A 13,735-nucleotide genomic window follows, 5' to 3' on the forward strand; every position below is an offset into this window, starting at 1 on the left:
GTCTCTGTACAGTCCGACGGTACTTGTTCTTATGTAGCACTGGTCATCACCTTTAAACTGAGATTTAAGTGGCTTTAAAGGTAAATTCAGTCACTTTTAGCCACAGTTGGTGTTTGTGCCAGTGCCACAGAGGAGGAGGAGGAGGAGGGAGGGGAGAAGGGGGGGTTATTTCAGAGTTGAGAAGATCATACTGAAAAACATCCAAGTCTTAATCCATCATGCTGCTCCAGAAAGATGGCGGGTCTAGCATGCCACAGCTGGCAATAAAGACATATATGACTCCAGCCAGGCACATGCACAGTCTTTTACATTTGTTACATAAAACGCAGCTTAATAACTATTGGGATTAAAGCCAGAAAAAAATACTGGATTGTTGCTACCTGCGTGCAGACAGGCGCGTGTGAGATTCAGTGTGCTTATGCCTGCCGAAAATTCCCCTGCTCATTCGATTCACTGAAGCCTTTCAAATGTAAATAATTTAACATCTGGGCCTTCAGTGATAGGATTTCTCATCTAATATATTCAGGGTTAAATGTTTGTTCCTATTGCATTGCACTTCACAAGTGTCAACAGACTTGGGTCCAGTGCTGAATGCTGTGGGTAAGCAAGTTGCTTTCAACTTTGACATATTTTTAACTAACAAAACAAAGACTACAATAATGCATTTTTGAAAGCTCTGCCTTTTTCAGAAATGTTAATCAGGCATTATATTAACAATCATCACAAATTATAGATCCCATTTAGATGGTGCAAGTGTTTGCGCATGACCCCGCTTCAACACTGAGGCTACAGATGGCAATAGGTCACTGCACTCTCAGTCTTTGAAGAATTGCCTGTGAAATTGTGATTGATTTGGAAGTAGAAAAGGCCTTTAAAAAGCTCCCCCTGAGACCTTGATTGTGAATGACCTTTTTCTTTGGTGTTGCATAGCCTCAAACCCCAAACTGAGAGAGCCTTGTCTGGACTCCCTGGTCACTAAAAGCATGCTTGAAAGTGCCAATCCTAATTATGGTTACCAAGCCTCAGTGAGCAGCTGCTGGGACCTGTTAAAGTCCTTAATTCACTCGACTGAAATATAAAATTCTCAGCCACAGATACATCAGTCAGTTTATAAATTTGAGAGGAAGTAGATTCTATTTCACTGTCTTTGGTGCCTCTTTTCCTTTTAAGGTGTTTTTTTTTAAGGTAATAGAATAGGAAATGCACACGAGTACGCACCAGCTGGATCCTGAGGTTTGTTTGCTTAAAGTGCAGAGGCTGCAGCAAATGTCACGGGCTTTATTAAGGATTCAGCAGCATCACAACATCATCGTCATCATCCTCAGTGACAGAGATTTTGTTTTTCATTCTTTAACAAGGCTGTGAAAATGGATCATCCACTTTCTGAGGGAGTTAAAAATAGCTGCTGCTCTTAAGATTTTATGATTTATATGATTTGCAGTTGGTGTCTAATTTTATACATAATCACTTTTCCATTCAGATCTAAGAGCTCAAAATGTAATGACATTTGCACCTAACAGTATAATACAAAATGTCTTTTTAAGACTCAAAGACTATGAAAAATTAATGTAGCTTCACCGATATGTTAAAAGCTGCCAAATAAAAACAAACCTATTAGGAGCTCGACTTATATTTGACTTACTGATAAAGCTATCATTTTTTTAAAGATGAGCTGTAGCCATGAAATCTTTATTGCCAACATAATAAAGCTTATTAATTTCCTCTCTGAAGCTTGGGAGCAGGGAAATCAAACTGGTTAACTTTCCCTTCATTTCACCTTGAAATAATGCCTTAAAATTTGTTTAAAGTGCAACAACTTACTTGATTTCCTGAGAAAGAACCTGATTTGAGGAAGGCTGGTGACTGTCAGTAGTCAGTGTCATTAGATAACTAGTAAAAAATATAAACTATCACCAGCTTACCTAAGGTAGTTTCACTCTGCAGGAAAATTCCCATCTTTCTATTAGCTCAGTACCACAGGCCTAGAAACTAGTCTGCGATCCTCTGGCAACCATGAGTCACCAGGGAAAAATATGTATTCCCCAACCAGTTGGCAAGTGGTTGCTGGCTGTCAAGGTGAAATTGGTCACAAAGAGGTGGCAGGGCTGCACTGAAACACCTATTTCTGACTGTTTTGGCAGATGACCCTTGTCATAGTTCGTAAGGAAGATGCTAACTGCTCACCATGAAGTAGTGATTCAGTGGAAAAAGGCTGACTTTTTGCCTTCAAAGTAAAAGGACTTAGCGATAACTAGGTAAATTATTAAACTTTTAATATAAATGAAACTCCATTTCTGGTTTGTGTTGCACTTTTTCAAATTTCACCATTACTGCGAGTAGAGTTGGATGTGTCGAGACCACTTTTACGAGGTCTTGGTCTTGTCTTGGTCTCGCTGTCTCGGTCTTGCTGTCTCAGATCGACATAGTAGTAGAGAGATTTGGAGTCAACAGTATCCATGACACACAACGTAACCTTCGATAATGTGTCATGCGCGAAAGCATCAGCTCTAAGAGCCGTGCTTAGAGAGTGCTTTGTAGTGAATCAGAAGAGTCGACTCCCATTGAGCGAGAGCCGTCTCCTCACTTAATTTCCTTTCGCTGCTCAGCTCTCACACAGTGGCTCAGCTATGCTCCAATCCTTCCATATTGTGGCCAATCACATGCGAGGATATAGGATAATATCATTATGTGAAAAACAGAGAGGGTGAGAGACGTGACAGTCAAGTGGAGCGTGAGCCTGTCCTCTCAGTAAGTGAGTGAGACAGTAGACAGTGGTGAAGAGGGCTGTGCGAGTGCATCGCAAAAACACAAAAATATGCCTGACACTCGTAAACGAAGCAGCATCTGGCTGCAGTTTAAAGACCTTTTTGTCTCGTCTCAGTCTTGGTCTCGTCTCGACTTTGTCTTGGTCTTGGTGTCAATACCCTCTGGTCTTGGTATTGTCTTGGTCTTGGTTTAGGCGGTCTTGACTACAAGTCTAACTGCGAGTAGTTGGCAAGCAGGGTGTCTCTAAGCAAGGCTAACCCACCATCAACCATCCAGACAACTGAAGTGAAGAGCAGATCTCAGGGTATTTTTTGGGGGGGAGGGGGAAATGGTTTTAAATTAGCTAAAGTATATATATATGATTGAAAATTCAGTCCAGGCTTTTTAATTAAGATCTCACAAAAACACTCTGTGTATATCACCAGAAAATAATTGAAGTTTGCTTCGTCCAAGGCTCTAACAGCTGGCGTCAAGTGAAGATTCAGTGCTTCTTTTGTCTCTTTAGGAAGACATTATTAAAGTTGCACATATAGTCCAGGAATCGTCTGAAAGATGTGGAAATCAGAAAAGCTTTGAATGCTTGTCAGTGCAATAGACAATGACGCATCTGTTCCTTTGTTTGGTGGAAAATCTTTACCACAGCCTCAGATCCAAACAGAGCATCAAATTGGAGTCCAGCTGATATAGACACTGATGTTCGAGTTTGTGTTTTATAAAAACATGTACCCTTTAACACACAGCAACAGTGATATACATATTTTCCATTAACTACTAATTTTATGTTAAAATGGTTAGAGATCAAGATATGTGGCTAATAAATGTGTATCTTTTATGAAATTGATCTTTTCGCTTTTGCAGCAGACATATACAAGCCTTTAGACGATGCTGTGTGTTTGTTTGGCTCAGTGTATCTTTATAGTATTTTGAATATCTACATTTCATAACTTCAAACCAGTCATGACAGTCAGTTCTCAAATATAATACTGATAAATTGGAAGACAAATAAGTGTTTGTTTGCAGATGACACATGAATCAGTGCTCCCTCTCAACAGGTTAACAGATGAAGGGACAAGAAAGGATCATTTATACTTTTATAAAGATTAAACGATAGAGCAGAAATCACTAGAAATATTTTCCTCCCAAAATTGTGAATATCCAGTAGGGAAGCTTTCAAATGTGAGTCCTGAGAGTTAAAAAAAGAAACAACCTATGAATAGTTACCATTAATTTGTGTATGATATAATTTTCAGGATCACTGAGCTTCCGTCTCATCCTTAATAGGCCAGACAATGGTTTGGGGTAATGTATGCTAGGAGGTCACAAAAACAAAAGATTCTGCTTATGCTGCAGGCGGAAACCTTTAGGCTGATCCTTATTATAGGCTTCCTCACTTCAGTGCAGACAGCAAGAAAAATAACCGGGTTCAGGTTCTGGCAACAGGATGGACTTGATTTTAATCCAGAAACCCGCTGACATTGAGACAGTGTCCTTCAAATAATTATTTTAATCCACTTTTTGTATTATTTTTTTTTGTGACCGTGCAATAATCACATGAAGGAGAGTCTTTTAAGGCAGAGGAACACAATGACGTAGTGTTGTGCTTTCTTCCTTCTCCTCATCCTGGGCCAGTTCCCAAAGAGACCTCCCGCCCCCACCCCAACAACACCACCAGCACCACTCCAACCTGGAGCTATGCCAGACTGTGAATGAATGAGAAGGTCCTCACAGCCTACTATGTTTGTTTGATGTAGAGCACTGAGGTCTCTCTGTTTATGTGAAAGATCCTTGCGATTCACTAGGAAACATTCAAAATGAATAAACATATAAGTAATCTTCTATATTAATACAGCCAGAGTAATACTCTACCAGATTTAAAAACTGTATACTGGAATATATATACTTCATCAAATTATAATTCAGTTGTTGATCTGAGCTGGTGCCACATTTCTCATTATATGGACTGAGCTATAAATACACAAATGAAACATAATGTATCAGAAAGTAATCATTAAGTATGCAAGCAAGAGGAGAAAAAGAAATTTAACAAAAGGGAAAGTAAACAGAAGGCCCAGCTACATCTGTTAATTCTGTGTTGATTCTGTGCTCTCCCCAGTGATGAGATTTGGTCACTGCCTAAGTACCATATTTGGGGAAGAGACTTAATGCATAAAGAAGATTAGAGTTAGTTGTTTAAGGGCTTGGAGCACAAGATTTACCATTATTACCAGTCCCAGTGAAAAAAGTGGGAGCCTGTCACAATCTGATGCAGACGCTAGCCAAGACGGAGAAATGTTAATTGAGCCAAGCCACACACCATATGGGAGGGATTATGATGTGTGTGGGTCATGAAGAGAATGACAAAGATTAGGTGGCCTTTGAGAGTGATAGATGATTGAGAGATTAACAATATAGAGCACAGATCGGGACTGTTGAAACCAGGAAGTCACACCGACTTCTTAGCCTTTTAAAGTTATGCAACACCACGTTTATTATATTCTTTTAAAAATTTGAATATATATTCAAATTCAGAGTTGCTGCAGGCATTAAGTAAAACGACGCGTCCTTAGGGCTAAATTTTAAAAGCCATTTTTGTGATGCAATCTTCTAACCCATGTGAATAACCAATGGGAGAAGAGCAAAGAGCCCGAAAGTATTAATTTGCAGCAAACACCGGCTCATTGTTCCAAAGTTACATCAGAGATCAAAGGGGGGATACTGAAGCAAGAGCTCTGTTTGTTTAATTACAGGCACAGAGGGAAATTGAAATTACTCTTCTTGTCAACCCTCAAAGGCTTAACAGACAGCTTTGGACAGTGACATTTACAGATGTCACTGGCCATCAGTGCACACAAAGCTTAAAAAACCTTTGAGTATGAAAGGGTAGGGAGCAGCCAAATATATTATATTATATTATATATATATATATATAAAGTTTTGCTGAATTGCCCACTCTTTATTCTTTAGTGATGTATCAATTTCACAGTGCTGTGTGCCAAGGAGAACATTATGCCAACAGTATATGCTTTCAGATGTAGCAGTAGGCCAACTTAATCACCCGTCTCTCCTCCTGTTCTTTGCTGTCAACATGGAAGGAAAAGAGAGAGAAAGAGAGACTCTGCCATTGGTCAACCAAAGTGGATTAACACAATTTTGATTTAAAAAAAAATAAAAAATTTCATTTGAATAACCTACAGCTCGGTCCGCAGTACCCTCTCTTGGAGTAAGAAAAAAAAATACAGTAATAAAAATTATAAGGTTATTGCACAAACATCACAACAGGTGAATAAAGTTGAATATGTCTTTTTTTTTTTTTTTGACAATGCTTTGTACTCAGTGCATGCTAGGCAACTTAGTGAGCGACAGTTACATGATGGCAAGACGCAACAACAACTGCACATTCAAAATTTGCTCCTAAAAACAACATATGTGATGTGCCTCGATCTCGTTTGGCTCTATGGTATTTAACTTGTGGTCGAGGGTATCAGGATTCAAAAGCGATTCAACTACAGTAACTGAGATGTACATTTGCAATGAACAGACATTTCACAAATCTTGGCCGTAATTGAATTTGCCTTCTTTGTTCTTTTAAAAGAAATGAAACAACATGCTGCACTCGCACTGAGAGAGATTAAGAATGCCTTGCATTACGAGAAACCACAAAACTGTATTTATATATTTTATGTATTCATTTAATTATTTAGGTGCCATTCTATAGGGAAAATACATTTTAACAATTCCAATCAGTGTTGCACAGAAAGTATTGCCAATTTTTCAAGGCTCTAGCTTGAAATCCTTGATACATAATATTTTTTTACCCCAGTGGGAAATGAGATGCAACCCAGACTGCATAATAACTGGGTCAGCGATGGAAAAAGCTGACGAGCGCAGTGGCAGCCAACATGTTAACAGTTATTATATAAATATTTATGACATGGACACTTTTACCACTTACCAATTCTCAGGACTTGCTGCGAAGTGAGCCAAAACTCTGCCATAAAGTACAGCAGCGAAAATAACAGTCCCTTCCTTTTCACCATGGTCATTCCTCCAGAGCTGAATTTAACATTTATGGCAAATTTATTTTTCTTTTTTCCCCTTAGTAATTCATGCTGATAACCTGCCAGTCCTTGTATCCGTAACGAAAATAAACTGGCATCCGACCCATATCCATCCCTCACACATTGTGGTGAGAAAAAGAAACAACACAACCACACACTCCACTTGAAGTTGTCACTGATCAAAAGATTTGATCAGATTTTTCCATTCTAGGATCCTTTGTATGCCTGTAAGGTTTTGTTTCCCATATTCACTGTCCAGATAGCCTTCTTATCATGTTTTTCCCGGTGCACACTTGAATTGTAGGCTGCAACTGAGGAGGAGGACCGCACTGGGCTCCTGTTGTCAAGTAAGCAGCAACGGGAAACAGCTTCTTCTTACAAATTTCACAATAAAAGATGAAATGGAAATCAATTTGGAACCATACAGAAGATGAACAACATTCTTTTATTTAATTTAACAAAGAATAGAAATCAAATAATAATGTAACACATACATACATTTTTTTCCCCCAATAAAATACATAGCCATGAATGTCCCTCATTTTTATACTGAGCAAAGTGTGTTTTTATTTTCCCGAGGCTTTAATCACATAAATATGTTGATGACTCATTTGGCATCCTCTGTCCGAAACACCTTTTATTTCAGTGCTTTAATTCTGAAATCAAATTCGCCTCGTTTCCGCTGTCGCTCACTGTGTCATCGGCTCACTCGACACAGTTGAAGATCCTTCCCATACAGGCGCTCAACTGAGGGCACTGCCAAGCCGCTGATCCGCAAACATGGATACGTCCTGAAGATTAACTTCAAATCTGGCAACATTCGACCTCGACAAGATCTCTGCTTTGGTACACCGAGGAATGATTAAATCTTTGGTCCAGTCCTGATGGAAACGCAAATCTAATCTCCATACTGGTCGTTGACGCGCCCTTGAAGATTAACTACCTCAAACCGTTCAACTGCCGCGGTCTTGTAGTTAAATAAAATGTGTTCAGGTTACCTTGATACTCTTTGCTTTATTCCTTGAGGAAGAGTGGCTTGAGATTTGAAGTGGCCATTCTGAACCAAGAATGTCTGATGGGTTTCTTGAGATTAGTGTAATTACTATATTTTTGATTATCAGTAAATTGGCTAAATTAGAGAGTGATATTTAAGCTGTTTTTTTTCCCCACTCACAAAGTAAAAGCTCAATATCCTCAACTGTAAAGTACTCTTTAAAATTCATTTTCTAGTAAGTAAAATGTAATGAATTTATCACAATGTCAAATAAAATAGTTTACGTACATCCAACAGCATACATGTTATGGACATATTTTAACATGAGACTTCCAAAACTGATGATCAAAAAAAATCTCTTGTTGTGGCTGAACATGTGAATGGAGAACAAAAAGATACTGTTGCTTGACCATGGATAGTTTTTGCTTTGCTTTAAGCTTAATCCTGGTGCTCCCTCCCCCCCCAATTTATTCCTATATTATGATATTTAGCTTCATAATATGTGTCTCTTCTTTATCTGGAGCTCGCCAACTTAAAAAACTGCACTGGAAAGATCTCTGGTGTCATCTAGTGGTGATATGATGTCAGTATAGAAAATTTGTTTTGAAGATTTGCATTGTGAAGAGATTTTAATTACCAGCATGTATTCATAAAATATATAAGTATATACAGTACACAGTTTAACACATTTATTAGTCCACCACCTAATGCAAGATTTATGCCAAAGACGCCCTAAATTAATAGTGCTGGTGATTAACAAAATAATTTCTTATGTTTCTGTAATGGTTAATCCACCACTGTGTGGAAGGTTTTTAATTAAGATCGTATTTTAAAGCTAAAATATAACTATTTTTGTTTTATCGCTAAATTTTAAAATTCACTGATTTACAAAAAAGTAAATAATGATAATAAAACACATTTTATTATTAGAATGTTTAGAAATGCAAATTATTTGCTTGCTTGTTTTAGTGGTTGACTGTTATGCTCGATTAATTTCTGATTTCTCAAATAAGTCCAATGTGCGGTTCACAAATTTGTGTGAACCACACTTGTCTTTAGTTTCAAACAATCTTTTGTTACATATCTAAAATATTTAAAAAAATATATATATATATAATATGCATGTCAAATTCATTTTTAGCAACTTTAATTTTTCATTGTTTTAGATTTTAATGTGGTTTGAGTTTTTAGTTAAGTAGTTTAGTTTAGTAGAGCTTTAAAACAAGAAATTTCATCATTACTTTTCTAGGAACATTTGCTTTTTTTTTTTACCATAAAATATGTCTTCCATAATCAAACTTGCTCAAAATGCAGAAAGAAGAATTCAACAGGCTTCTGGGACCTCACAGAGCATATACCCTTAATCTACCCTCACTGCTATCTCTGGAAAAAAAAAGGTTTTCCCTCTGGGAAATATAAACAGTTTATACACACCTACAGAGTGAAGTGTTGCATTAAAAAAACAAACAAAAAAAAAACACCTGCCAGCTACTAACATTTGTAAATTAAAATGTGGTTTTAATGATCATTGCTAATCGAAATTACAGGCAAGCAATAATAATAACAAGTTATTTATACATCTGGCTGGTGGAAAACACATCATGATAGCAAAACACACACTGAGACATCGTGATAACGATAACAATTCTAGAGGTTTTTGAACAAATGGCTGCAAAAGGTTGCAAAACATTAAGCTATAACTTTCCATCCTGGTGATTTCTACAGAGGTTAAATGGTTTACAAAGGCTCATCTTTGTGTATACTAATAACAATGGTTGTGTCCCATTTGATAAAAGCAGACATTTTTTCCACAGTGCAAAACATTTAAAACAGTTATTAACAGTACAAAAACTTTAAACACACCGTTCAGTATTATTCAGTATATGCATTAGGATTAAACTCAGTTGTGGATTTTTCCTTATATGTATACACCACCTCTCATCTCACTGTAAGGCACTGATTGAGCTCTTGATTCTTTATATGTTATGAAAATAGGAGTCTGTGGAACTGGATGGAAGCTGGACTGGTAGGACGTGGTGGGAACATAAGTGAGTGAATATGGTATGGTGTTCTGACTCATGTATAAGGAGTTCTCTGGAGCATACAAGTTTCCACTGTGGTTAGAGCTCTGCACTGAGGGGTGATGAGACATACTGCCTTGATATAGCAGTGATGCATTTTCCTGAGGAGTCAGATTATAGACAACAGGTGGGTTTAATACTGTTCCATTATTTGTCCTTACTGGAATGACAGTTTGCAGTGGCATTGCAGCGTTTTGTCCAACGGAACCAGTCGATCGAAGGCTGGACAGGGGATGATAATTCATCAGAGCTGGCCTATTGGGCGTTGGCTTATAACTAAGTAAGTTTGGTGGGTGATACATATCAAACGAGCCTTTGCCTTTGGGCAAACGGCGGCAGACAAACAACAGGGATGAGGCGAAAAGCACAGCACCTGTCACCCATCCAATGTAAAGAGCCTCTCCTAGCTCTCTTCTCTGGGCATCAATCAGCAAAGGATTGTAAAAATCTGTAATGATAACATGACCTGTCCACGACACTGGGATAAAGACACAGATGCACGCCATGAACTGCATAACCCCTGCAACCATCAATATAATGGTCTTAGCCCAATCATTACCCCGAATACAGGACACACATCGCATTCCTGCCAGAGCCACAAGAAGCCCCACCGCTGACAAGGCCACAGCAGAGCACATCAGACCCCTGGCAGCCTGTAATTCAGGGGGCAGATACAGCAGGGAGTCATAAACCTTACATTGCATTCTGATGTTGGCTTGTCTGTAGCAGTTCATCCATAGGCCTTCCCAGCGGGTTTCCATCACAATTATGTTTTCTCCGATGAACGCGGTCACCTTCCACATGGGCAACCCCGTGGTAGCCGAGGCACCGATCAAGCCAACCAAGCCCACGCATATTGCAGCTAGCTCTGAAGCACCTTGAATCATGGTTAAATCTCCAAAACTCCAGTTGTGGTTAAATCCAGAATTAGAATGGCTCTCATCCACAACAGTTGCTTGCTGTACGAGACAGTTTGTTATGGGTAAGAGGCCCTGCATTCACCTGATTGGTTTAGAGGGATGAGGGTAGCAGGAGGTCTGCTTATTTTGTGTTTATGGTTCTCAGATGATAGGGGTCAGTCATTACTTTCTCCAACACTGTACACACAAAACAAGACAACACCAAGCACTATTTTTTTTTTTTTTAATTTTAATTATTTGCCATGTTTTCTTACTCTTTAGATGTGGTACAACCCAGAAGCAAACATTAATATGTGGTACAGTTTAGTACAGCGCATGTAGTTCTTATATTGTCCACAGGGGAGCAGAGATGACCTTAGAGGATAGTGAAATGAGGGGGATCTCACATAACACAGGCCAAATACAGTTTGTTCTAGATAGTTACAGTTTAGATGTCTAAGTTTAAATTATGTACAGAACTTGTCAACATGTATTCATTATGGCTTCAGAAATTATTGCATGAAACCTCAAGCAACAATAAACACTACATTGTCCTTACGTCACAAGTATTTGCGTTACCCAACAGCAGTGACATTACTGTTTTATTTTGAAGTTCAAGTTGTACAGTTTACATTTGAACTTACTAAAACTGAAATTAAGCGACCTGTTCGATTAAGAAGTCGTATTCTATTGAACAGAGACAGAAATGTTTAACACAGTCTGCTTGGTTTTCTATTCAAAGTGACTTGCAAATTTGGATCATATGATTATGCCGTTGTCTCAATGCTTTCTTTGTAACTATCTGGCTATGCTGCCACACCTTAAGCAAGTAGCCTTAACCCAGTATCTTGTTTTTATGTAACTATTTCCTCTTTACCCGGCCAACTTAAACAGATTCAGGATTTTTTTGGTTAAGCAAACACCATAAACGCCATAAACGTCCTAGTTTGGGAGGTATTTTAGATAGATGCATTTACTTTCCAGTGAAATTCTCATAATGAAAAATGAAAACTCTTTTCATTTCACACATGAAGCGTTATGTGTTTGTTGGTCTTTTCTTGTACTACTTCTACACCTGCCATCATTTAGTTATTACTTTTGATTTGAATACTAGTTGAAACTGATTAGTAACGATTAACAAAAAAAAAAAGAAGAAACAGAATGTGACAATGTGACAATGAGAGACTATTTGTGCCACAGAGATGAGTTTGAGCTGTTTCTTTTCTTTTTTAGCAGCACAGCTCAGACACAGTTAAGAAATATTTTTTGAAATGACTAAAGCTTTAACCCTCTCAAGGCAGGCGTTGCAGATTTGCAACAGTTAAAAGCTAACAACCTGATTACCCCACATGCATATTTTATGAGTTTTTTTTACTCACAAGTACCACTGCAGGTATTCTTTTGTGCATTAGCAACAAAAACTTAATTTGAGCCTGAGAGGGTTAAATGTAGTTACAACTACGCTTGTTTTTCAGAGATGACATGTCCCATTAACAAAGTGCATGTTTTACAGTAAGTCAACTTTTTAATAATTTTCAGTGGTTAAAGATTGAATTAAATTGTTATATACAGCATAAATGTACACTTTTTTTTTAAGCATTTGTATAAAATATAAGGCTGTTAGTATAAAATTGAATTAATACACATAATTCAGTAGAAATGGTGTATTGGTTCACACACATTTTCTCTTAAACCTGAAATGCAGTTTCTGATCAATTAAAAAAACAAAAATAAAAATAAGTGTTTACAGAAACGCCACCCCACTGTGTGCACTGTGTACAGAGGGATATCTGGACTGGTAACTGTAGACAGACGATGGGTATCTTGATAGCATTGGCTGAGATCGTGGTTGGGGAAGCGTCATCAGTTGTTGAGGCTGTAGAGGCTGTAGTGGCTGTTGAGGGTAGACCGAATAGTCTGAGGCCTTGGAGTATAGGTATCGCTCTGAATCTTTGTCATCCGACTGTATATTACAGCAAATAAAAATGCATCCTCCAGCAAACAAGAAAGCCGAAGTTACCCAGCCAATGTAGAGAGCTGCTCCAAGCTCTCTCCGCTGGGCATCGATCAGCAAGGGGTTGTAGAAGTTAGTGATGATGACGTGACCCGTCCAGGAGACGGGGATGAGGACACAGAAGCAACCCAATATGATCATGCTACCAGCAATGATGAGAACCAGCCGCTTAGCTTGATCATTGTTTTGGATGCATGATGTGCACTGCATGCCTATCAGACTGATCAGCACACCAAGACCACTCAGTGCCAGAGAGCAGCACATAAGCCCCCTTGCCGCCTGCAGGTCAGGAGTCAGGGCCAGGAGAGAGTCGTACACTTTACACTGCATCCTGAAGCTTGCCTGTTGGTAGCAATTCATCCACAAGCCCTCAAACAGAGTCTCAAACACGATGATATTGTCTCCAATGAAGGCTGTGACGCGCCACATAGGCATTCCTGTAGTTGCTGCTGCCCCGATCAGCCCGATTAGGGATACTAAAAGACCCACAATCTCCAGTGCTGAGTTTGCCATCCTGTTCTTCACTTACTCATCCAAGCTCAGAAGAGCAATAGTGTGCGGACACAGTGTAACTGCTGTAGGAAGCAGTAGGTTTTCTCTGTGGAGTGGCTTTGCATCCCGATGGAGGAGGAGCAGATTCATGTTTACCTGTACACCCTCCTCCCTGTGGACATAACACCAGAATGGGAGGTAGTGGGAATTGTGACATGTTGCTAGGAAACTGAATCCCTTGGGCCTTTAATTCTTTGTACAGCAACCCAGTAGCTGCTCTAAGCTTCCCCCTTTGTTTACTCAGAAGTCTCAGTTTACATTCTTGGACTTCGGTTTAAAAGAAGACAAAACGACGAGGTGTTTCTTAACAATGGGGGCATGTTCAGAATCGTCAAATGTATCACTGGTAAACATACTCTGTTAATGTATTA

At 38.8% G+C, this 13,735-nt stretch overlaps 3 protein-coding genes and 1 long non-coding RNA gene across 6 annotated transcripts in view; 1 reads left to right on the forward strand and 3 right to left on the reverse strand.

Annotated features, from left to right (window-relative positions):
• Positions 1-7,140, reverse strand: part of LOC309687501 (glutamate receptor ionotropic, kainate 1) — a 28,353-nt gene extending 21,213 nt beyond the window's left edge. For both annotated transcript variants that reach the window (XM_082502521.1, XM_082502520.1), the window contains exon 1: positions 6,719-7,140. In XM_082502521.1, the coding sequence (XP_082358647.1) occupies positions 6,719-6,809 (91 nt within the window). In that variant the 5' untranslated portion in view covers positions 6,810-7,140. The remainder of the gene's footprint in view (positions 1-6,718) is intronic.
• LOC309687512 overlaps positions 1-13,735 on the forward strand; it is a 35,393-nt gene that overhangs the window by 5,464 nt on the left and 16,194 nt on the right. The window lies entirely within an intron of this gene.
• LOC309721108 (claudin-8-like) lies at positions 9,737-10,894 on the reverse strand (the record flags this gene model as incomplete). Its single annotated transcript, XM_082558459.1, has 1 exon — positions 9,737-10,894. Exon 1 carries the CDS (start codon positions 10,784-10,786, stop codon positions 9,737-9,739), a length of 1,050 nt encoding a protein of 349 aa, XP_082414585.1. The 5' UTR covers positions 10,787-10,894.
• On the reverse strand, positions 11,029-13,446 carry cldn8.1 (claudin 8.1). The gene has a single exon (XM_082501917.1). It carries the CDS (start codon positions 13,323-13,325, stop codon positions 12,543-12,545), a length of 783 nt encoding a protein of 260 aa, XP_082358043.1. The 5' UTR covers positions 13,326-13,446; the 3' UTR covers positions 11,029-12,542.

The sequence above is a fragment of the Aulonocara stuartgranti genome (genome assembly GCF_965226115.1).
Source record: "Aulonocara stuartgranti genome assembly, chromosome: 14".
In the NCBI taxonomy this organism is placed as follows: domain Eukaryota; kingdom Metazoa; phylum Chordata; class Actinopteri; order Cichliformes; family Cichlidae; genus Aulonocara; species Aulonocara stuartgranti.